Source organism: Canis lupus, chromosome 21 (assembly GCF_003254725.2).
Source record: "Canis lupus dingo isolate Sandy chromosome 21, ASM325472v2, whole genome shotgun sequence".
NCBI classification, from domain to species: domain Eukaryota; kingdom Metazoa; phylum Chordata; class Mammalia; order Carnivora; family Canidae; genus Canis; species Canis lupus.
This window is the reverse complement of record NC_064263.1, coordinates 21,828,658-21,853,275: the sequence shown is the minus strand read 5'-3', so window position 1 is coordinate 21,853,275 and position 24,618 is coordinate 21,828,658. Positions and strand designations below refer to the sequence as shown.

General features: G+C 54.8%; 2 protein-coding genes across 12 annotated transcripts in view; both read left to right on the top strand.

Annotated features, from left to right (window-relative positions):
- Window positions 1–15,551, top strand: part of CAPN5 (calpain 5) — a 52,463-nt gene extending 36,912 nt beyond the window's left edge. For 4 of the 5 annotated variants that reach the window (XM_025419586.2, XM_025419587.3, XM_025419588.3 and 1 more), the window contains exons 4-13: window positions 521–729; window positions 4,581–4,773; window positions 5,557–5,750; window positions 6,420–6,497; window positions 8,074–8,269; window positions 8,890–9,012; window positions 10,184–10,380; window positions 11,298–11,413; window positions 11,960–12,096; window positions 13,061–15,551. In XM_025419586.2, the coding sequence (XP_025275371.1) occupies window positions 521–729; window positions 4,581–4,773; window positions 5,557–5,750; window positions 6,420–6,497; window positions 8,074–8,269; window positions 8,890–9,012; window positions 10,184–10,380; window positions 11,298–11,413; window positions 11,960–12,096; window positions 13,061–13,243 (1,626 nt within the window). In that variant the 3' untranslated portion in view covers window positions 13,244–15,551. The remainder of the gene's footprint in view (window positions 1–520; window positions 730–4,580; window positions 4,774–5,556; window positions 5,751–6,419; window positions 6,498–8,073; window positions 8,270–8,889; window positions 9,013–10,183; window positions 10,381–11,297; window positions 11,414–11,959; window positions 12,097–13,060) is intronic. The other variant, XM_025419589.3, reaches the window with a different exon arrangement.
- Window positions 15,552–17,560: 2,009 nt separating this feature from the next.
- The window catches only part of MYO7A (myosin VIIA), an 84,307-nt gene continuing 77,249 nt past the window's right edge, over window positions 17,561–24,618 (top strand). For 3 of the 7 annotated variants that reach the window (XM_025419580.3, XM_025419578.3, XM_025419579.3), the window contains exons 1-2: window positions 17,575–17,828; window positions 19,800–19,863. In XM_025419580.3, coding sequence (XP_025275365.1) covers window positions 19,846–19,863 — 18 coding nt within the window. In that variant the 5' untranslated portion in view covers window positions 17,575–17,828; window positions 19,800–19,845. Of the gene's footprint in view, window positions 17,829–19,799; window positions 19,864–24,618 lie in introns of all 7 variants that reach the window. The other 4 variants (XM_025419583.3, XM_049098735.1, XM_025419581.3 and 1 more) reach the window with 4 other exon arrangements.

Below are 24,618 nucleotides of genomic sequence, written 5' to 3'. Positions count from 1 at the left end.
GATCATTGTGCTGCTCTGTGGGGTGAGGGCACATGTGGCGGCTGACGCTATTACAGCATTCTGGGGTGAGGAGATGGGGGCTGGGCCAGGCTGGTGCCAGGGGACAGACCAGAGATGGATTTTAGCAGAATGTAGGAGATCAGATTGGCCTGTTAGGATGGAGAGAGGGGTAGGGAAGGGGCCGGGGTGGCTGCCCCGAAGCCAGATGGGAAGTGGGAGGAATGTGATGTATTTCTGAGGGGGAAGGATACAGAGGGAATCCTGAGGAAGGGAGCAGGAAGCTCCCAGAATCTTAGAGTGACAGCTGGCAGGAGCCTGAGCCTAACTGCCACAGAGAAGGGAAACTGAGGCCCAGAGATGAGAAGCGTTCGCTCCAGTTCCACGTTCGTTCATGGCAGAGATGAGGATTGAACCCAGTATTCCTTTCCATTCTGAGTCCCTCGAGGCATGCGCCCCCATTTCCTCAGGAAGCCAGCTGTGACCCGCCTTGTGTTCCTGTCCTGTTCCCCTCCCCATCCAGGTCATCCCAGACTGGAAGGAGCAGGAGTGGGACCCCGAGAAACCCAATGCCTATGCAGGCATCTTCCACTTCCACTTCTGGCGCTTTGGGGAGTGGGTGGATGTGGTCATTGACGACCGGCTGCCCACAGTCAACAACCAGCTCATCTACTGCCACTCCAGCTCCCGCAACGAGTTCTGGTGTGCCCTGGTGGAGAAGGCCTACGCCAAGTAGGTGCTGGCAGCGGGCCGGCGGGTGGGTGGCAGACTGGGAGGCTCGGCTTATGGGCTCCACATGGGTGCTCCTCTAGCCAGGGCTCCTGGCACGGAGAGGGGGAGCTGCCACAAAGTCAAGCAGTGTGCTCAGCGCCTGGGAACCCAGGGCCTGGCCAGCTGAGCCGACACTGGGCAGGCGGAGACCTGGACTGAAGTTCTGGTACCTGGTGTCCAGCCCCTCAAACCAACCCACGTAGGGAGGAAGAGTTTGTCCTTGTTCTACCTGAGAGGGCAGAGCCGGCACTCACATTCGGGTCGGTGGTATTTTCCCGCAGATCTGAGCTGCCAAGCCCTCCCTGGTGGCCTTGCTGGGGATGTGGCATCTCAGAGCCTGGGCGGGTGGTGGAGGGTGGGCCCTCCCCGCCCGTTGGGCTCCCCCTTCTTTTCACTTATCTATCTGTCTACCTGACTGTCCATCAGTTCTACATCCCCACCAACTCCCCTCCCGCGGTCTGTCAGGCCCTGGGTCCCCAGCACAGGCACGAGCAAAGGTTTGCTGAGCTAGCTGTGTGTGGAGGGCTTTGGGGCAGTGACCTGCTCAGGACCCTGCCGGCGGGGGCAGGCCTGGCGCAGGAGGGCCAGTGGCGTCAGAGACCAGCCCACCAGCTCTGTGGAACCTCTCCCTTGTTCCTCCCCCCAGGCCCATCTGTGGGTCTCCTTGGACTGCTGTGTGTGTGTGTGAGTGAGTGTGTGCGTGCATGAAAGGGAAAGACCAATTAACTTCCAACATCAAAAACAAATGCGAGACAACTGGACGAAAGCAGATCTCGCCCCCTGGTGGTGACTGAGTGTCCCTTGTCCCGCAGGCCTCTCTTCCAGGAGAGCCACTCGGTAGCCTCTTCGGCATGGATCTCTAGGGATCGGCCTATTCCAGCTAGATCATATAAGCGGACTTGTACAATATCTACCCTTTCATGCCTGGCTTCTTTCACGTAGCATAATGTTTTCAGGACTCATTTATGTTGTAGCATGTGTCCGTGTGTCCTTCCTGTCTAGAGCTGTACGGAATTCCATTGCATGGATATGCCACGTTTTGTTTCTCCATTCATCTGTCGAGGGACTTGGGTTGTTTCCCCCTCGGGCTACTGCGAATGTACTGCTGTGAACATTGGTGTGCAAGTATCCGTTCGGGGTCTCTGCTCTCCGTTCTTTGGAATATACACCTAGGAGTGGATTGGTGGAGCTTTAAGGCAGTTCTGTGTTTAAACTTTTGAGTGACCGCCAGACTGTCTTCCACAGCAGCTGTACCATTTATCCTTGCTTGCTTTTTCATTTATTTACTTTTAAAATTGTAAAATGGGTGGCGCCTGGGTGGCTCAGTCGGTTGAGCATCTACCTTTGGCTCAGGTCATGATCCCAGGGTCCTGGGATCGAGCCCCGTATTGGGCTTCCTGCTCAGCGGGGAGCCTGCTTCTCCCTCTGCCTGCTGCTCCCCCTGTTTGTGTACTTGTGCGTTCTCTCTCTGACAAGTAAATGAAATCTTAATAAAATTAAATAAAATAAAATAAAATAAAATAAAATAAAATAAAATAAAATGAATGCATATCTGTTATAGCAAATCCAGAAAATGTAGAAACCCCAGGCAGAAGGTAATAAAGGCGCCTGTCGCCTGTACTCCTGCGTAGACTTCCAGGCCTCTCCACTCCCCTTCTCTGTTTGGGGCCACTTGAGTTAACCAGGCTTCCCCCCTTCAGGAACCTTCGCTGCCCTCCCCTCCGAGGCCCCAGCCCCCACTCCTGTTTCCCTCCCTGTGCTGCCTCTGTTCTCTTCACACCCTCCCCACCACATGCAACTCTTTTAACGTCTTTGGTGGCTCTTTTTGCTTGTAGTTTACCTTGCAAAACCCACGTTGCTGTTTTTTGGGAGACTGCAAGACACAGATCAGGCATAGATTTTCAGCTTATGTAATCTGTTACGTTATCTATCCCATTCTGCTGTTCACATTCACATTCAGCACTGCCTTTAAGACCCCAGCCGTTTCCCTAACATTTATAGAAGAAGCCACTGTTGTACCTTTAACACCTGGTGTGTTGCACATAGGAGACAATGGTTTTTATTTTTTGTTTTTTTAAATTAATTTATTTTTTTTAGTAATCTTTACACCCAATGCAGGACTCGAACTCATGACCCTGAGATCAAGAGTCCCAGGCTCTACCGATTGAGCCAGCCAACCGTGCTTAATGTTTTTTATTTTTGTATTAATTTAGTATTTATTTATTTAAGATTTTATTTATTTATTTGTGAGAGATAGAGCACAAGTGGGGGTGGGGGCAGCAGATGGAGAGGGAGAAGCAGACTCCCCACTGAGCAGGGAGCCTGAGGTGAGACTCGATCCCTGTGATCACTACCTGAGCCAAAGGCAGATGCTCAACCAACTGAGCCACCCAGGTGCCCCTATTTTGTATTTATTTTTAGTGTATTTATTTAATTTTAATTTTTTTAAAAGATTTTATTTATTTATTTGAGAGAGAGTGTGTATGTGCACCCGCACAGGTGGAGGGAGGGGCAGATGGAGAGGGAGAAGCATCACTGCCCACTAAGCTCGATGCCAGGACCCTGGGATCACTATCTAAGCTGAAAGTAGATGCTTAACCAACTGAACCACCCAGGTGCCCTACTTTGTACTTATTTTTTTTTTAAGATTTTATTTATTCATGAGAGACACAGAGAGAGAGAGAGGCAGAGACACAGGCAGAGGGAGAAGCAGGCTCCATGCAGGGAGCCCAATGTGGGACTTGATCCCAGGACTCCACGACTACCCCCTGGGCTGAAGGCAGATGCTGAACTGCTGAGCCATCCAGGCATCCCTGTACTTATTTTTATTGTATTTATTTATTTTATTGTAATTTAAAAAAGATTTTAAGTATTTATTTGAGAGAGAGTGCACATACCCACACAGGCAAGGGGAGGGACAGAGAGAGAGGGAGCAGCAGACTCCCTGCTGTGCAGGGAACCTGACATGTGGCTCCATCCCAGGACCCTGGGATCATGACCTGAGCTGAAGGCAGACACTTAACCGACTGAGTCATCCAGGCACTCCACTTAATGTTTTTTAAATGTATTATTGCATACATTTTATTTTATTATTATTTTTAAAGATCCACTTATTTATCTTGAGAGAAAGAGAGAGCGTGTGCTGGGGCAGAGGGGGAGGGAGAGAATCTTCAAGCAGACTCCCTGCTGAGTGCGGAGCCTAACGCTGGGCATGATCTCACAACCCTAAGATCATGAAACCGAGTCAGATGCTCAACCAGCTGAGCCACCCAGGTGCCCCTGCATACATTTCAGACATCACTGGAATCCAGCTGTATTGTTTTTTCAAATGTACCGAGTGAACACTAGTGTTTTCTGCCGTAAGCATTCCTTTACAAGGCTTCATCCAGGGGCTGCCTCACGTCCCGGAGCACAGAGGCAGCATTAGTTTCTAAAGCCAATTCCCTGTTGTTAGACATTTAGGTGATTTCTGGGTTTACATTGTTATAAACAACGTGAATTATTTATAGTTGATATTTCAAAAACTACATGAGCTTTTGACGCTTTTGAGAAGCATTGCTCCATTTCTGGACAGCTAATTTTGAAGACAGGCTGCTAGGTGCTAGGGGCTAAGGGGTATTTGGGTGACTAAATGGTGTGGTTCAGCAGGACAGATGTTGGTGCAGGAGCCAGAGACCTGGGTTCCACTGTTGGCTGTGTGACCTTAGCAGTGTGCTTGACCTCTCTGAGTCCCCAGAATGTCCCCGATAAGGGGAGGGATATAGACTGGCTGGGGAGCATGAGCTGGGAATTCTTTCCACGTTGCTCCTCAGGCTGGCAGGCTGTTACCAGGCACTGGATGGAGGCAACACGGCAGATGCGTTGGTGGACTTCACAGGTGGCGTTTCCGAGCCCATCGACCTGACCGAGGGTGGCTTTGCCCACGATGAGGCCAAGAGGAACCAGCTCTTTGAGCGTGTGTTGAAGGTGCACAGCCGGGGGGGTCTCATCAGCGCCTCCATCAAGGTGAGAGTGCAGAGGCGGCCCTCCCCTTCATCAGCCCTTATTGGGGTGGGAGCTGGCGGTGGGGTCACAGGCAGAGCCCCCACCCAGAGGGGCTCATAAATCTGCACCTTCAGCCCGATGGGTGCAGGGGAGCAGCTGGGGGGTGCAACCTCTCCCCAGTGTGAGGCGGCACCAGCCATAGGCCCTTCTGCCCTCCTAACCCCGACGGTGTGAAAGGCCTTCTTGTTGGACCAGCATCCCCCTTGTATGGGATCTTGTACTGGGGCAGTGGGGTGTCTGTGCATCGGAGGGTGTGAGACATCGCATGCTCAAGGAGACTGGAAGGGGGAGGGACCCTGGTCCTTCAAGAGGACCAACTTACTTCATTGACTGCTGCTGTTTTGGGTGGAGAAGCTGAGGCTCAGTGCAGACACCAGTGGTGTGGTGATGGCCTGGCCCCCTGGAAAAATGAAAAGCCCTGATTTGTAGCATTTGATGATGTCTGTGGCGTAAATATTCCCACTGTGTTGATTTCCAGTTAATATTTTCACAGTTGCACAGTTGAGCCAGTGCCCCTGAACTCCAGTACACCCCTGGGCCAGCCGCACTTTGGGTCCCTTTCTTGGGGGGTTGCTTTATGAACACTGAGCTCATTCCCCAGGCCTGGCCTCCCTGTGTGGGGCTGCCCTGCCTTCCCTGTCCTCTGGGGGGCGGTGTAGGCACACATTCCCCTCCCGCCGCCCCACCTCGCCGCTGCCGCTCTGGCTGGAGCCTGCCTCTCTGGGCAACTGTGTCCTCCCGCAGGCGGTGACAGCAGCAGACATGGAGGCCCGCCTTGCGTGTGGCCTGGTGAAGGGCCACGCGTATGCCATCACTGATGTGCGCAAGGTGCGCCTGGGCCACGGCCTGCTGGCCTTCTTCAAGTCGGAGAAGCTGGACATGATCCGCCTGCGCAACCCCTGGGGCGAGCGGGAATGGAACGGGCCCTGGAGTGACACGTGAGGCCGTGGGATGGGGATGTGGGATGGGGATGTGGGATGGGGACAGACCCCGGGTGGGTGGGGCCCTCGTATGAGAGCTTGGGCAAGGACAAGGGTGGGCTTCCTGGACGAGGTGGCTGGGCCTTGAAAGACTTGGGAGGAGGATGACATTAGGAGACCGACTTTGCAGCCGGCACGTGGGTGGAGGGAAGGGTTGGGGGTGGGTTCTGCAGGGCGGGGACCTGGAGGTGGTGGTAAGCCGATTCCTGCAGGGGACAGAGCGCCCCGCCTGGCGATGAGTAGGGAAGGGAGAGGCCACGGGGCTGAGAATGGGGGGTCGGCTCTATGTTTGGCTCATGGCCCTGGTGAAGCCAGAACAGCAGCAGAGTCGGGCCCCCAGCAAAGGAGCCCCCTCCCTTGAGGGTCATTCCACCCTTGCCCCCAGCCTGCAGCTTTGCTCTCAGACCTCCGGCCCCTCACATGGTGGCAACCTATGGTTACCTGTGGGAGTGGCAGACAGGCTTTTGGGAGAGGGATTGGGCCTGGCCCTGGTGCCCCCAAGCACACCCACAGTGGGGGAGGCCTGGTGCTGAGCTGTCTCTCATGCCTCCTCTCCTTCCCCAGTGTGGCCTGGTGAGGTCTCTCTTCTTACCTTCCTCCCCTTCCCTCCCCATGCCCACCTTCCAGCTCAGAGGAGTGGCAGAAAGTGAGCAAGAGCGAGCGGGAGAAAATGGGTGTGACCGTGCAGGATGACGGGGAGTTCTGGTGAGTGCGCTCCTGGGCGTCCAGGGCTCTAGCAGGTGCCCCACCATTGACTTGTTCTGTGGCCTTGGACAAGACATGCCATCTCTGTGTACCTCTTTCCTTTTCTGTGAAATGAGTCGGGCAGTTCATCCCCAGTCCTCACTGCCAACCTCAGGGGACCCCGAGCTGCTCTGGCCCCCAGGGTGGGCCCTCAGCGAGTAGCCAGGAGGCCAGCAGGTGAGGAATTGACTGAAGGGCAGGGGGCATGCTGGCAGCCAGATTTCTGGGAGCAGGGAGGGGACAGGAGAGGCCTCTCGGGGTCACTGCTCCCTAAGTTGGCCTTGGAGTGCAAAGGAGGCCTTGGTGGGCCAGGATAGAGACCCAGGCCCGGGGGTGAGAGAACACGGGGTTTGAGAAGAGGGAGTTCGGGACGGTGAGGGGTGATTGGGGGTGTGTGGTTTGAGGGTGGGCTGGGAAGATGGCAGTGGTATTGCTTAAAGAGCCCAATAATGGGAGGATCCCTGGGTGGCTTAGCGTTTGGCGCCTGCCTTCAGTCTAGGCATGGTCCTGGGGTCCTGGGATCGAGTCCCACGTCGGGCTCCCTGCGTAGAGCCTGCTTTTCCCTCTGCCTGTGTCTCTGCCTCTCTCTCTCTCTCTCTCTCTGCGTCTATCATGAATAAATAAATTAAAAAAAAAGAGCCCGATAATGATTCCTACATTCGTTTGGCCTACATTTAGTCCTGACTCTGTGCCAAGCAGGACACTTAATTCTGAGACTCAGCTGCTTCCTGGAGGGGCACAGGGTACCCTGTGTGCGGTAGATGCCATGAGGGCCCCAGGCTGGCTCAGAGGTGGGTGGCAGTGGTCCTCCTACAAGTGTGAGGGTCCCTCCTGCAGGTGTCAGGGGAGCCACTGCGGGAAACCCACCCCTACCTGGGCCTCCAGTCTGGGATCCTGAGGATGAGATCTGTTTTGCCCAGTGTGGCTCAGGGGTCTGTTAAATTAAAACAGAGCACTGGAAAACCATCATCAGTGGAAGGGGCTTCTTCCTAAGGCCTGTCTCATATATGCTCACGCTCGGTGTGTGTATGTGCATGTTCTCATGTATGTGTGCACTTGAAGGGGGGCATGTGTGTCCCCCTCCCCTGCCCAGCTCCCAGAGGTATGCCGGGCAGCACCCCGGCCACCACAGCACATTTACTGAGGGACTCCCACCCCCTGTGGCTTCGGGCCTCACAGCAGCTATGGTCAATAGATGGAAACATGCTTTCTAGACGGTAGAGGGCCGGACACAGTAGTCCTTCACACTATTAATAATGGTAACAGCCAGCCTCTGCCAGCTTCTGTCCACCGGAACTTGTACTACCTGCCTTTATTGCTTTACTGAATTCCTACACTAACTGCGAGATAGGCAGCTGTTGAGAGATTGATTCCCATTGTACAGATCAGGAAACTGAGGCCAGAAGAGATGTGAAACGGCCAAGTGCCACCACGTCCATACCCACTCCTTGTGGGTTGGGGTTCAGAGCACACAGGGTGAGTGGGCGGGTGGGCCAGCCAGGGGCCTTGGCAAGCTTAGTCTCCCCATCATGGCCAGGATGACCTTCGAGGACATGTGCCGCTACTTCACCGACATCATCAAGTGCCGCTTGATCAATACATCTTACCTGAGCGTCCATAAGACGTGGGAGGAGGCCCGGCTACGGGGTGCCTGGACACGGCACGAGGACCCCCAGAAGAACCGCAGTGGAGGCTGCATCAATCACAAGGACACCTTCTTTCAGAATCCACAAGTGAGTGTTTGCAGGGACACCCCCTCTGGCCCTTGCCACTGTCCTGCATGACCTTGGGTACCTCGCTGTTCCTCTGCGGGCCTGTCTGTATAGTGAGGGAGGGGTGGGCATGTTCGGGGGTCCTGGGTGACCTGCCGATGGTAAAGACAAGGAACTAGGGCTCTGAGGACAAATAGGTGTCTTGTCCAGAGTCACAGGGATGTTGCACAGAGGCTGAGCCGAGGGCTCAAACCCCTTGTTTCCACACGCACAGTGCTGCTCCTTCCAGAGGAGCTTGGCCAGGCTGACTCTCCCTCAGGGCGCACGTCTCCCCGGCAGCCCCCTGGGTCATGACCCAGGCAGCTGTTTCGTTCTCATGTTTGTGCCTTCTTTTGGCACCGACTGCATGCAGGCTCAGAACTGAGCATCCGTGATCTCCCCGAGTCCCCCGCCCCTCCTGCAGAGTAGGCTTTGTAGAGCCTGTGTCACAGACGAGGGACCGAGGCCCAGAGAGGTGCTGTGACTCACCTGGGCGCACACTGTTGAGCCGGGGCCTGGCTCCGGCCTAGCTTCTGGGAGCCAGCAAGCCTGTCTCCGGCATGGTCTTACTGAGTGTCTCTCTTCCTCGGCCATCCCTGCAGTACATCTTTGATGTCAAGAAGCCAGAAGATGAAGTGCTGATCTGCATCCAGCAGCGGCCGAAACAGTCCACCCGCCGGGATGGCAAGGGTGAAAATCTGGCCATTGGCTTTGACATCTACAAGGTGAGGCCAGCTAGTACCCCTGCTATGGGTGAGGAGAGTGAGGGAGCTGGAATCTCCCTTGGCCAGGGGGAGAACACTGTAGAACCCTCTGGTCCCTGACCTCATCCCTACCATGTAGCGTGAGCCCTGTTTGGAGCCAAGCCCGGCCTGCCTGGGATTGGCTGCCTTGGGAGCTCTCTGCTGATTCCTTCCTGTCCTGGACCCACAGGCTGTTTGGTGGAGGGAAGGGGAAGGCTGCCGGTGGCCGGGGCAATGCTCTGGGAGGCCCCTGCTGCACCTTTCCTCAGGGCTCTGGGTCCCCCTGAGCTGGAGGCCTTGCTGGGCCCTGGGAGGAAGCATCCTGGGTAGAGCCAGGCAGGCTTGCCACTGACTGCTCCCGCTGGCCTGGAACCTGAGTCCCTCGTGTTGTGACACCTGATGTGTGATGACACATAGCATAGCAGGACACTAGGCCCACCAGACGCCAAGAACCTCACGAGATCATGTGGATGCACTAGGCACCTGGTCTGAGTTGAGCCTCTGCATTTGACGTGCTTGGTCATGTGACAGTTTTTATGTGTCCTTATGTCAGTACGTCCATTGGGTGCTGAAGTGTGGTGGCTTTGACACATCATGACCTAAAGAGGTATGACTATAGTTTATCATGGCACTCGATCCAGGAATTGTCTAGCACATCCTGGCAGCTGGTGATGTCATTTCACGGACACGTGCTGTGATGTGGGCAGATAGCGATACTCAGTCTGTTGTGAGTCAGAAATTCCGTGGACATTGTTACCAGGGGGATTCCTGTTGTCCTCCTACTCTTAACAGCTTTACTGAGATATAATTCACATACCACACAGTTCACTCATTCAGAGTGTACAGTGATTTTTAGTGTATTTGTAGAGTTGTACGACCATCGCTACAATTTTAGAATAGTTTCGTCGGCCCAGAAAGAAACTTCACACCCTTTAGCTGCCACCACTCAGTCCCATCCTCCTTCTTGCATCGCCCAGCCCCGGGCCTTAAGCAAGTACCCATCTGCCCCTGTCTCTGCAGATTTGCCTTTTCTGGGCATTGCAGGGAAGTGGATTCTCTCCCTCTTTTCACGGCGGCGCCGGTGTGGGAGCCGTGTGCGATGTGGACGGACAGCAGGTGGGCCCGTGTGGACCAGCCTCCCCTCTCCCCGCAGGTGGAGGAGAACCGCCAGTACCGCATGCACAGCCTGCAGCACCGGGCCGCCAGCTCCATCTACATCAACTCACGCAGTGTCTTCCTACGGACGGACCAGCCCGAGGGCCGCTTTGTCATCATCCCCACCACCTTCGAGCCGGGCCACACTGGCGAGTTCCTGCTTCGAGTCTTCACTGATGTGCCCTCCAACTGCCAGTGCGTGGGGATGGGCTATGGGCCAAGGGTTGCAGGGTGGGGGTGGGGGGACGGTCAAGTTCCATCCCAGGCTGACCCCAGAATTTGCAGCCAAGAGATGTGAAGAGTCTGCCCAAGGCTTGGAGCCCAGACTTCCAGCCACCTTGGGCTGACACTGGCACCCATGGCCTTCCTCCGCTCGCTCCTCTGTCCCAGCCTCTGTTGGCTACATAAAGGGACAGTGTCTCACACATGCATAGCACTTCATAGTTTACAAAGCTTTTTCACTCATCTTGTTTGCCCCTCCTGAACCCCAAGTGGAGGGCCTGGCCCTTCTATTTTATAGATTAGGATTGGGGAATCAAGGTTGGGGGGGGCAGTTTCCAAGGTCCTGACCCCAGTGGTCGAGTTGTGCTAGGCACCCTGCCGGAGCCATCCCATCCCTGCTGGGGTGCAGACCCTCTGAGCCCCACACTGCACTCCCACCTTGATAGGCAACCCAGATTCAGTGCTCCTTGCACGAACTGCAGACCTGGGAGGCAGCATGTGTGGTGGGCTCAGTGGACCTGAGTCCTGCCCAGCTGAGTCTACCGCTGTCCTGCTTGTGGGGCAAATCCCTTCTCCTGGTGAGCTCAGTGCTTGTAGTCTGTAAAATGCGCATGGTAATAGTCATTATCACTCAGGGCTTTAGGGAGGAATTACAAATAATACCTGTAACATCACAGCAGGTGTTCAGTAAATTGCTTTTGTCTCCGAGAGGATGGGGCACCCTTGCATAGAGACAGAGCAGCAGGAAGCCCATGGTGGTTTGCCCAGGATGAGCAATGTGTGGACTAAATATTGCTCCCCTCCCCTCCCTCCTTTCTGAACCCCCTCCCCTTCCATCTCCCTGTCCCCTGTCCATCGCCTCACCCCTCTCCTCCCCTGCCCTGTACCAGGGAGCTACGCCTGGATGAACCCCCTCGCACCTGCTGGAGCTCCTTATGTGGCTATCCCCAACAGGTGACTCAGGTGCAAGTCCAAAGGGCTACTGGTCTCAAGGACTCCTCGACAGGTGAGCCCACCTAGGGGAAAGCGCCAGGACCCACCTCACCAAGGAGGTGCCCCATGCCCTCTCCTGACTGCTCAGCAGCAGTCACCCAGCCTCCAGAGTTCTCCTGCTCTTGCTCACTGAATCCTACCATCCAGCCTGGGCCCAGCCTTGGAAGGAAACTGGGTGCATAGAGAGGAACATGCTCTGCCGCTTGCTCTTGGGCAGCTTCCAGTGTGGTGGGGCAGTCAGACATGGGGTCAGACAGCTGGGAGACCTGGCTTATTGAAGGCTTCCCGGAGGAGGTGGCCTTTCTCCAGGCTGAGGAAGCATTAAGATATGCTGGTGAAGTGGAAGAGGGAGAAAAGTGCTCGGGGCATGGAGACCAGAGATTGCCAGCATGCCCCCTCCTGTTTCTGGAAGTTAGGAAGTAAGTTAGCCTCTGGTCTCCCTTCTCCTGGGTATATGAACTCCAGTCTTCTGCTTTGGGGAGGGAAACTCTCCTCCCAGACATCTGTCTCCTCGGGTTCTGCCCCCACCATCACCCCTTTGCCCACTCAATTTCTCTAGGGGCCAACTCTTATGTGATCATTAAGTGCGAGGGTGACAAAGTCCGCTCGGCTGTGTGGAAAGGTACCTCGACGCCCGAGTACAACGTGAAAGGCATCTTCTACCGAAAGAAGCCAGGCCAGCCCATCACAGTCCAGGTGACCTTGTCCATCCTCAGGCGCCTCCCCTACTGCCACTCCCTGCCTGATGCTTCCCCCTCACAGGGACAGGGCCCAGAGCTTTCGTTGGAGACGCACGAACACTAAGTTTTGGTTCTCACTCTGTCCCTGACATGGTTTGACCTCGAGAATTCTCTTGCCGGCCCTTCCTGGTGCCCCAGAGTCCCTGCTGTGGGGTGGGTGAGTTGCATTAGCTTGCATGATTTTGAGACACAGCAGGGTCATTCTCCTGGCCAGGGACAGTGGTCACCCCTGCCAGCTTTGTCCCAGTGGTTTGGGAGTTATTTCTTAAATCCCTCTGGAGGTAAATCTACCTGGAGAGCTTGTAGCCAGATGCCATGTGGCAGGGGTGGCTGTTTCCCGAGGGCAGGGGACCAGGAAGCCAGAGTCCTGGGCACGGGCTTCCTTTCCTTCTCAGGCCAAGGAGGCCAGTGGATGATTCTGGGCTTATTAGCGAAAAGTCCTCTGTCCCCCCGCCCAGGCCAGCCTCTCCCTGGTGAGAAACCATCTGTAAAAAGACGCCCCATTCCCCTGGGGAAGCCACTATAGGATTTCCAAGTTTTCCTAACACTGAATCAAATCACAGACCCATAGATGTTGGGGCTGAAAGGACCCATAGGGGCCGTTGATCCGACTCTTGTAGTGAAGATGGGGAAATCAGGGCAGCAGGTGTATCACTTGTCCAGTGTCCTCTAAGGTCACCAGCAGAACTAATAACATGCTTATGTGGAAGGGAGTTTGACAGATGGGAGGAGGCCTGAGGCTTCGGAAGGGGTACGGCCTTGCTCTGGGGTCACCGGGAGGCAGAGGCAGTGCGGGGTTCCTGGTCTCTAGCCAGGCTTGCCCCGCAAGAAGGGGCTGCAAGCCCTGTCGCCAGCAGCCCCGCAGACCTATGCTCCTGCTCCTGAAGACAGCCCCTTCACGAGCCTCTGCCTCCTCCCAGGTGTGGAAGCACCGGGTCCTGAAGGATGAATTCCTGGGCCAGGTGCACCTGAAGGCTGACCCGGACGACCTCCAGACCCTGCACACTGTCCACCTCCAGGACCGCAGCGGCCGGCAGCCCAGCGACCTGCCTGGCACCGTGACTGTGTGTGTCTTCAGCAGCACCTCCCTCACGGCTGTCTGACACCTGCCCGACCGCCTGGCCTCCACAGTGTTACCACCATCTGCATGTCCCCAACCTGGCCAGGGACTAGCCAGGAGCCAGGACGCTGGGGGCCTTTCCTCAGCTTTTCTACTGACTGGCTGTGTGAACTTGGGAGGCCTCTGTCCGTCTCAGGGCCTCAGTGTCCCAAGGACCCCAAAGCGTTCCCTTCTCATGGAGGAGCCTTCCTGCCTGAGATTTATGATAGCTCTCCTTGCCCCAGCTGTCACCACTGCTAAGGGACTCTATCCGTTGAAAATGTTTTCCCAAGCCCTGCTGTCTGCCGATGGGGTGCCAAGATGTCACTTGTTTACACACGATCTGCCACATTCCCCAACCCTACCCTTGCCCTTTTTCCCCAGGCCTGCTCCTGTGTCCCAGACCTTGTTCTCTCTGTCACCTACACCTGTTGTTCTAGCCACCTTGAAAGGACTCTTGGCTCTTGCTGGGTTCCTGCTTGGGCTGGAGTCAGAAAAATGGGCAGGTGACATATGTTCATTCTTTGATCCTGTCTACTTGCCCATCCATTTATTCAACAGAGATTAGCTAAATGAATAAATGATGCCCAGGAGACCCCCGGTGGCGCCGGGCACCTCCCTGCCACTCTGAGACCAGCGTCTGTCCTGGGCCTCACCTCTGCTCTCAGGCCCTCTCCTAGGTGGATGCCCAGATGCACAGAGGGGCTATGGCTGCCATCTCACCCCAGGCCCTGATTTCACTCCTAGCCTCTGGGTGAAGGCCCCTAGTGGGATGATGGCAGTGGGGAGGAGGAGGGACATCTTTCTGCCTCTACTACCTTTATGCCAGAGGAGTGTGCCTGGTTTGATGGGCCAGAGGGTGTGGGGGGCCTGAGGACATCTCTGGGCTCTTCCTGGGAGGAGGGCCCCTGGGAATGGTGGTCTTAGGCCTACTGGGCTCAGGTCACTTAGTGGGCTTGGCAGGAGACAGGTAAATCCATCACCTGACTAGAGGCCCCACACCCAGCATTCCCCCCAGAATGTAGCCAAAGAGGTTATGGCCCTCCTCTTGCTACCCAAACCAAAATGTTCCTTTAGTCCTCAGTGTTTTATATTCTTTATGTGTTATCGATTTTAACCAGGGGCTTTTAAAGGAAAACCGAAAGCCCGAACCCCTTTTTCCATTTTAAACTCTAGTTCCTGTGGTCCTCTGATTTTTTGATTGCGCTGGGGAAGGAAGGGAAGGGCTGAGGAGAAATCCTGCCTTCTCAGAGGAGGCCCACAGGTGGCTGAAGAAGAGGATGTCTTCTATTTGGATGTATCACCCGCCAGCACCACCCGTGCTCTTGGAGGGTGTTGCCACCATGACCTGCTTGGGTCTCTGCTCTGCTTTCTCTGGCTCCAGACCAGGCGACATAAATGAAAAGCCCAGCTGGTTTGAGAGCAGGAATTCCGGTGGCCTTGCTGGGAATTCCTTTTGGGCACCTGAATATCTAGCTCCACATCTGGCTGTTCGGTGCAGTGTCCCGGCGGGAGATGCTGGACTCTTGACTTGCCCTCCCCACTCCGTGGCTGGCTCTGTTCTGTGTCCTGGCCTCTGGCCCCGTGAGGAGCTGGGACCGGACCAAGGAGGACAAGAGGACTCCTCCAAAAGCTGGGACTTCCCTCCAGAACCTGGGCCTGGGGCTGGCACGTGACCACGTGACCAGGAGCAAGTCACTGAAACCTCCTGTGCCTCAATTTCCCTTCTGCAATGTGGGGCCAATGGTTCTTGTTTGTCAGCGCTCTTACTAAGAAGTGCCAAATAAGGGCCAAACCACACCCTCTTTGTATCTCCGTATGGGTGCACACTACACACGTTCACGACTCCTGATGGGTGGAGAGGTGTGGGCCCCTGGGGCCGACAGGTCCTGGCTCAGCCATGCCCACCTGGGCTAGGGGCAAACCAGGACCAACTGGTGGACCCGGGCTTCAGTCTGGGGATTGGGCATTGCCTCCCCTCCCCCCAAAAAGGGGTTTGGCAGCCCTGCCCTTGCTTGCTGCCCTTCTGAGTGGGCCAGGCTGGCTCCTGGCTGTGCAAAGATCCCTGGTCCCTGGGCAGGTGAGGATGGAGTTCCAGGATGGGACTAGAGGGTGGGGTGGGGAGAGCAATCGCTCTGCTCCCCTGATGCACCCTTTAGCTCAAGGGGGCCTCAGAGTCCCCATTTGCAGCTGGGCAGGACTTCCGGTCCATACCACTCAGATGTGGACTCCACTCCCCTCAGGGCCTCTTGTGGGGTCAGGACTGGAGACCTGCTATGTTCTCAGAATAAACATTACCACAATCCCAGAAAGCCTTTCTGGTATTTGTCCCTCTGGGGGTAAGGGACAATGGAGTCCCAGGCTTAGGTGACTGTCCTCTGGTCAAGAGGCATGTGAGGGAGGGCTTGGGAGTTCCAGCTGAGGCTGGGCTCTGCTTCCCACCTGGTGCATCTGTGGGCAGAGGTCACAGGGATCATTCCATCATTCCTTCAGCTGGCCTTGTCCCAAGCCCCGTCTCAGGTACTGGGGATGCGGGGAGCCAGCCACAGTCACATCTGTGGGGCAGCCCACAAATGGGTTGGAGAGGAGGCAGGGAGGCCAGTGGAAACATTGATCCTAACAAACACCATGCAGGGAGTGGCTAGAAAGCCAGTGTGGGTTCTGGGGGCTTCCAGCCTGCCTGGGAGGGAAGGTCCAGTCCATGCCCTTGGTACAGGTGGGCAGTGGAGGGAGGGAGGCAGCCAGGAAGAGGAGCTGGGTTTGTGGGAGGCCAGAGTGGAGGGTGTTGGGAGGAAGATGCTGGCAGCTCCAGTCAGGAAGCTGGGGAGAAAGGGTGCACAGATTTTGGAGGTAGAGTGGACAGACTTCAGTGATGATTGGGTTGGGGTGAGGGATGAGGGAGAAGGGAAAATGAATGAAGGCCAATTTGTAGGTTTCTCCATAGGACCATGAGCAAAGGATGTTATGAATTGCTGAGCCGTGCTTAGCATAGTACATGACTGGATGCTGAGTAAATTGTTGCTATCGTGGCATCCAGAGGTCACTGAGGACCTCTTCACTCCCTACCACTCTAGGGCCATCCTCACAAACCAGGCCCGCATTCCACCTCTGTGTTCCTCTTGGGGTCTCAGTTTTCCAGTCGATGCAGGCCGCCACCAGCCTGGGAGGCTCAGCAAGGGAGGTGATTGGAAGAGTGGTAGGTAGCCAAGTGTCGGTGGCAGGCACTAGCCTTGAAGGGAGGATGGTGCCCCGGAGCAGCCCCTGGGGGGCTCAGGAAGGTCGAGTCCGAGTCAGGGCACTGTTGCTTCCACCTGCTGCTCCAGGCAGAGGCTGGAGGCTCAGCCTTGCTACTGTGGGGGCTCTGGAGGGCAGCTGTGCTGGTGCCCAGCAGGTGGCACACTTGAGCCTCCTACCCCATTCTTTGGTTGGGGGGCGGGGGGCGGGGGTGGGGTGGGGGAGGAAAGCGGCTAACCTCTTCCCTGCAGACCCACCTCAGTTCAGAGGCTGGGGATCCAAGAGTACTCCCCTCTGCTCAGGCCAAAGTTCCCCTAGCGAGGCTTGCACTGATGGGGCAGCTGCCGGGTGGCAGGAGGCAAAGGGTGGTGACAAGAGGTCTCAGCAAGGAGTCTGCAACATTATTGTCTTTGCCAATGCCAAGGACGCTCGGTGTACTCCTCCTGTTTACGCCCCACCCCACACTTTTAAATCACACTATTTCACTTCAATTCATATGTTTTCCTGGTACAGGCAGGGTTGCTCCAAATCAGTTGGTTTGGGAAAGTTTCCTGGATGATTATGGACAACACCTGTGACACCCCCCCCCCCCCCCCCGCCCGCGGCAACCCGCAACCAGAACAGTGTTGATGGCGAAGAGCTTCAGAGGCACTTCTGAGGGGAGTTCTTAGGAGGTGGGCTGGGGAGAGGGGGCCAGCAGTGGGGCTTGCTACCCCGCGCCCGGCCCTGCCCTGCCAGGTCGGCTCCTCTCAGGAGTGCCAAGCAGGCGTTTACGGAGAACACGGCCTTGGTGGACGCGGCAGATGCCGAGACTCAGCAAATCTGTGACCCGGTCGGGATCAGGAGGTTCCCCGCCCACGTGCCGGGAGCAGGTGGCCTTATTACATATAATAGGCAGGGGAAGCTGGGGGAGGCGGTGTCCAGTCCCGCTGCTCAGCAGCACGCCCGGGGACCCGGGGCCCTGCCTCCACTGCGCGCCGGCCCCACCGCAGGGCCCTGAGCAGCACAGCCGGCCTCCCTCCGCGCTGATGTCACCGCACCCGGACCTTGGAGGCCCCTCTGACTCCGCCTCCTGAGGGAAGGCTCTGGAGTGGCGAGCGGGGAGGGCAGCGGTGCGGCTGGACAGCTGCCCTGGCCGGGAAAGAGAGGGAGAGGCGGAGAGGGAGACAGTCACACAGGGAAGAAGTGACATCCAAAGAGAGCCCCAGACTGCCGAGCCCCGGAGTGAGACAGAGGAAGAGGGGACGTGTGTCTGCAGACTGTCCCAGACGCGTGACCCCAGCTCTGAGCCCTTCGTGCAGGTGGCAGCTGCATCCAGTCTGGTGGGCAGCTGAGCGTGGGGAGCTGGGACCCCGGTAAGCACGGGCTGCCCGCTCTCCTGGGCTCTCTGGGAGAAGGGCTGCGGGACGTCTGGGGGTATCAGGGGCTTGGGCCACCTGGGAGCCATGTGCTCCTGGTCGGGGGCCCAGCCACAGCAGCCACTGAATGAAATTGTCCTGAGCCTGGGCAGATGGAGGCTTGTCGCCTGGACAAGAGAAGAGTCAAGGGGCATGGCGTCATTGAATGGTCTCTGACCAGGCCTGGGGCAGGGGCGCAAACGTGCTGGGCTGGCAACTGGGGGGCGGGGGGCGGGGGGGGGAGAGACACTCTTTTGGCCTCTGACACTCTTCCTTGACCTCTCTCTCTCTCTCTCTTTCTCTCTTTCTCTTTGGTAAGTGACTTCCTTCCTCTGTGCCTCAAATTTTCCATCTGTGAAATGGGAATAGGAAGCCCCCACCCCAACCCAGGGTTGTTGTGGAGACCAGGTAAAGTCAGGCATGGGCATAGACATGCAAACACAGTTTTGCTTTCCCTATTGTCAATTTGAAAAGCAATGGACTTAACAGAGACTAGTTCTCATTTTGAGGAAAAAGTTTATCTCGTAGCTTTTCTCTTACAAGAAAAAAAAAAAGCTTACAAGAAAAATTTAATGTGGCCATTAAATTCCAAGCTTTTACCACCCCATCCACCCTCCAGGGCCCTGAAAGCCCTGGCTCTTTGCGGCCTCTGAGGCTCACGCTGGTGCAGGAGGGCAGCACCACCAGCGCTGGTGACTTGCCTTCCCGGCCGGCCAGTCTGGCACGGTCTCCAGAAGAACTGCACGCCTGCTGCGTTCCGGAGCTCCGGGGCAGGGGTCAGGGCTCAGGTGTCAGGCAGCGTCCTGGACAGAGGATCAAATGCCCCGGCGCCTCTGAATGGCCCTTGTGAAAAATTGATGCTCACCCTGGGGGGCAGGTTAGGGGGCATGGGGGCCCCCCACTGGGGCCTGTGGGCTCTGGCCACCTTGGATCACCACACTCGATTCCCACAGTTCCTTCCTGAGCAATCTCTGGGCCTGGCCCTGTACCGTGTGAGGTAGTGGCTCAGCCCCACCTCCTTGCTCTGGATTAACTCCCCAACTTTGGAGGGGGCAGACGTGGGGACAGACCCTGACCTGACAACATAATGCATATAGTCAGGGCTGGATAGACAGAAACATCAGGACTCTTGGCAGCCTAGGGGTGGTCAGGGAGGGCTTCCTGGAGAAGGCACTGTCTGAACTGAGCCATAAAGTAGAGGTGGGAATTTGCTAGTCAGCATTCCAGGTAGAAGAGTCAATGTATGCAAAAGCCAGGAGGTATGAAAAGAGGTGGCATGTTTCAGGAGTCATGAGTGCTGAGAATGGTGTATGTGCAGGGAGAGGTGAGGAAGGAACCCAGAAAGCAGTGGGAGAAAAGACTAAGACATTAGCAGGAGCCACAAGGTACTGGGCCTTCAAAGCCAGCCTGAAAGCAGAGGGTGCTCTGTGGAAGGGTTTGAGGCAGGGCATGCCATGAGCAGGTCCTGCTCAGCCTGTGCCCCCTCCTCTTGGGCCTGGCTGCTGCTGTCACCCTAGCTCCTTGGGCAGACCTGAGCAGGTGGGGGAGGCCAGAAATCAGGTCCCGATCCTGAACCTGTCTTGCTCTGCTTTGCGACTTTGGCAAGCCTTGGTCCATCTCTGGGTCCCTTTGCCCTTATGTCCAGGCGAGGGGGCTGGACTTGCTACTTCCTAGGAGCCCTTTAGAAATCTCTGAATGACCGTAACCAGGAGAAGAGCTCAGCTGCTCTGGGCAGTAGAGCTGGTGACTGTGGCTGAGGCTCAGGTCACGCAGGCTGGGCTGTGGCCAGAGGGAGAGTAGCCAGGGAGGGAGGGTTCCCCAGAGGGAGGAGTGGCTGAGACTTTGGGAAGAGCCCAGGTGACTCCAGCCAGGCTCATGGCTGCCAGGGTGGGCCTGACCAGAGGCTTCACATGGTCTCTCCCCCTGCAGAACCACATCTGGCCAGGCGGGAAGCAAGAGCATCTGAGGAAGAACAATGGTGATTCTTCAACAGGTGAGTGCTCTCTGCACCCCACTGGCCTTCATCTTTCTATTGCCAGGAAGAACTCTGTTGGGTGGCTCATCCTGCCCCATCTCACATTCATCTGGTTAAATCACAGGACACCTGCCCCAGTACTTTTTTATTTTTTATTTTTTCTAATATTTTATTTTATTTATTCATGACAGACAGAGAGAGGCGGGCAGAGACACAGGCAGAGGGAGAAGCAGGCTCCATGCAGGGAGCCCGACATGGGACTCGATCCTGGGTCTCCAGAATCATACCCCAGGCTGAAGGCAGTGCTAAACCGCTGAGTCATTGGGGCTGCCCTGCCCCAGTACTTTTAGAAATCACCTATTTATGCTTAAAACTTGCTGTGAAAATTTCCCTGTCTCTCTCAGGCCCAGTCTAGAACTGCTCCCTCTGATGTGTCTCCTGGGGCCTTCCTTTCTCACTGCACTCATCCCACTGGGTAGAAATTATTTATTTACATGCATCTCTGAATCCTCAGGCATTCCACAAAGTAGAACACGTGCAAGGCCCCAACGTGGGGCAGCCTTTGGGGACAGGGAATAAGAAGTTGGTCAGTCTAATGAAGCCAGACCAGGACAGGCCTTGAGCCTGGCACGGGAGCAGTGAGTGGCGGATGACCTGGTTGGAGCTGCAGCCTCCTAGGGTAGTACGGGAAAGAAGCAGAGGTACTGGCCCCGGCTGAGTCCTCTAGCCGCCTCCTTCCTTCTTGGGGCCACCATGGCCCCTGACCCTCAGCCCTTCCCCGTGATCAGCCTGAGGCTCTAATGAGCTCCTGGTCTCCAGAGCCAGGAATGTGGGCCCAAAGCCAGGTCAGCTTGGCACCAAGCCCTAGGGCTGGTGGGGATGTGTGCTGTGGGGACCTTGCCAGCAGCTTCATAGCCTCCAGACCCATCAGAGGCCAGTGGGCAGCCTTGTTCTGCAGCTGTGTGTGTGTGAGAGCCAGAGAGAGACAGAGACAGAGAGGAAGCAGGCTTCAGGCAGGGCAGGATCAGAATAGACAGTTTTCTATCCCAGAGTGAGGAGACCCCCCCCCCCCCAAGAGCCCCTCGGCCTGGCCTGACACCTTGTTCAAAGCCCCGCCAGAGGCAGCTGAGCCAAGGGAAGGAAAGTTGCTGTCCTGGAGCATCTGCTCTGTGCAGGGGCTTTGGCTGCAGGCAGGGCTGGGTGGGTGGGGGCATTCATGGCCCCCAGAGGGGCAGCCTGGGCCACCCATAGCCCCCACAGGGTTTCCCCACAGGAAGCTATGAGGCCTCCCTTGCCCTCTCTGAACCGGCCCTCCTCACCCTGTGGGTAAACGCAGGCTCTGCCCACCCCTCACACAGCAAGGACACTTCTGTTACTGCTTTGCTCCTGGGAAAGGCCCCAGCTGGGGGGGGGGGGGGGGAGCCAGCCAGCTATGCAGCTCTAAGACAGAGCCTGCACCCCTGGGCTCTGGCTGGGCTTCATTTTTGATGAGTGGGCAGATGTGGGCATGTTCTTCAGCCTTCTTGAGCCTCTGTTTCCTCACCTGTAAGATGAGGGGGAAATCCCTCTTTCCTGGGTTGTTGTGAAGATAAAATGCCATGAGGGTCAGTCTAGGAGCTGCTGCTTTCTCCTGCCCCTTGAGCCCGCCTCTCCGTCCTGCCCTGAAAGACCCCGGTTCTCCCGCACATCCTGCCTGGGCACTTGGCTTCCCATTTTCCTGGCGGCCTTCTCCTCAGGCCTTGAGGTGGCCGCTCTTCCCCTGGGGAGCCTTCCCTGCTCTGCCCACGGCAGAGTCGGAGCACATTCCATCTTTGTCCTCAGTTTACCTGAGGCCCCCGGGTGAGCCTGGAAGTGGGGGACAGGCCTCTCCTGCTCCCCACTGTCTCATCAGCCCCGGCACCCAGTCCACTCAGATGAGGCTCTGTGCTAAAGAAGGAATGACTGTTCTTACACCCTCACTCGGTCTAAGGGGCGAGGCAGACGTCGGTGGCCACCTCAAAGGGATACTGGAGAATGCAATGTCCTAACGCAGATTCGACTCGGAGTCTGATAGAAGACCCAGCTCGGTAATGGTTAGCTGCTGTGACAACTACTACCGGCACGATCACATGGTGGTGTTCCTGTGTATGAGCACTCTTCTTTTCTCTCTCACCTTATTTGGTGTGAAAATCTCAGGAGTTCTCAAAGGATGTGATGGATCTTCCCCATGTGGGAAAGATTAGTGGCAGACTTTACTCAGATAGGGTCGTTTAGACCTAAGCTAGAGCAGGTGGAGACAGGGAAGGGAGCCAAATATACAGACAGGGTAAGGGGGCAGCAGGTGGTGGCGGGGGTGTGTGGTGTCTCAGACGCTGAGAGGGGGCCGGAGGGGGAGTCTCTCCCTGCCTGGGGTGGCGGGTGCCAGGGACGGCGCCGAGGCTGTTGCAGTAGATGAGGGATTGAGGTCTTCAGAGGAGGGGCTGGCCCTGGTTACAAGGCCAGCTGGTGCTTGCAAAAACCCAGAGATCTGGGGTGCACATGACCCTCTTTAAGGATGTCCGAGAGGGCTGCTGTGTTTCAGTAGGCTATGATTTCCGGCTCTGCGGTGGATCCAGGGTAGGGACTGAATGTACTTAGCTCAGATTCAGGAGCACAGGGAGGTCTGAAGATAAATTTGTGGGCTGTTGATAACAGTTGAATTGGTCCTTTTATTAAAATGTCCTTCTTTGTCTCTTCTAACAATGTTATAATGATTTCAAGTCTACTTTGTCTGATACTCTAGCCACCCCAGCTCTTTTTTGGTTATTACTATTTGCATGGAATATATTTTTTTTATCTTTTTACTTTCAATCTATCTGTGTCTTTGAATCTAAAGTGAGTCTCCTGTAGATGGCATATATTTGGATCCTGTTTTTTGTTTTTTGTTTTTAAACCTATTCAGCCAACCACTACCTTTTAATTGAAGAGCTTAATTCATTTCCATGTAAAGACTTCTGCCATTTTGCTATGTTTTTCTATATGTGTTTCCACTTCCTTTGCTGAATTCCTCCATTACTGCCTTCTTTTACGTTTGATTGATTTTCCCCCCAATGTACTCTTTTGATTCCTTTATAATTTCCATATATTATATATACATATATATATATATATACATATACACACACACACAATAGTGGTTACCTGGGTTATAATTAAGATCTTAAATTTATAACCATCTAGTAGGATTTAATACCAACTTAGTTTTGATGATACATTAAAAAAATGCTTCTGTACAGCTCTCTCTCCCTTTTATATTGTGCTTGTCAGAAATCACATCTTTATACACAGTGTGCCCATTAACACAGATTCTTAATTATTGTTTTATGCATTTGCATTTTATTTTATTTTAAGGTTTTGTTATTTGAGAGAGAGAGAGAGAGCAAGCATGAGCAGAGGGGAGGGAGTGGGAGAAGCAGGCTCCCTGCTGAGCAGGAAGCACCATCTGGAGCTTGATCCTTGGACCCTGAGATCACAACTTGAGGTGAAGGCAGGAGCTTCATTGACTGAGCCACCCAGGTGCCCCTGCATTTGCCTTTTAAATCGTATAGGAAAAAAAAAGAGTTATAAACCAAAATAATAATCGTGCTGGCTTTTATTTTTTCCTATGTAAATATACTTTTAGTAAAATTACGTTTATCAGAGTTCTTTATTTCTAGTATGGCTTTGAATTACTGTCTAGTGCCCTTTAATTTCAGCCTGAAAGCCTACTTTTAGCATTTCCTGTAGGCAGGTCTACTAGTGACAAACTCCCTCTCCCTCTGCTTTCAAATGAAAGCTGAGGATGTCTTAGTGTCTGTCATTTCTGAAGGATGGTTTTGCCAGATATTGCATTCTTCTTTTAAAATTTAATTCTAGTGTAGTTAGCATACAGTGTTATATTAGTCTCAGGTGTGCAATATAGTGATTCAACACTTCCATATGTTACTCAGTGCTCATCATGATAAGTGTACTCTTAATCCCCATCACCTATCTCATGCATCCTCCCGACCCCCCGCCCCTTCTGGTAACCATCTGTTTGATCTCTATATCTGAGTCTGTTTCTTGGTTTGTCTCCCCCCCACTTTGTTCATCTGTTTTATTTCTGAAATTCCACCTATGACTGAAATCATATGATATTTGTCTTTCTCTGACTGGCTCATTTCACGTAGCAAGATACTCTCCAGATTCATCCATGTTGCAAATGGCAGGATTTCATTCTTTTTATGGGTGAGTAATATTCCATTGTGTGTATATACATCTTCTTTATCCATTCATCCGCTTGATGGACACTTGAGCTGCTTCCATAGTTTGGCTATTGTAAATAATACTGCAAGAAACATAGGGTGCATGTATGTAGCCCTTTGAACTAGAGTTTTGTATTCTTTGGGTAAATATCCAGTAGGTTACTGGATCATAAGATCTGTTTTCAACTTTTCTTTTTTTTTTATGATAGTCACACAGAGAGAGAGAGAGAGAGAGGCAGAGACATAGGCAGAGGGAGAAGCAGGCTCCATGCACCGGGAGCCCGATGTGGGATTCGATCCCGGGTCTCCAGGATCGCGACCTGGGCCAAAGGCAGGCGCTAAACCGCTGCGCCACCCAGGGATCCTGTTTTCAACTTTTTTGAGGGGTCTCCATACTGTTTTCCACAGTGGCTGCACCAATGTGCATTTCCACCAACATTGCACAAGGTTTTCTTTTTCTCCATGTCCTTCCAACACTTATTGATTTTAGCCATTCTGAAAGGTGTGAGATAGTATCTCATTGTGGTTTTGA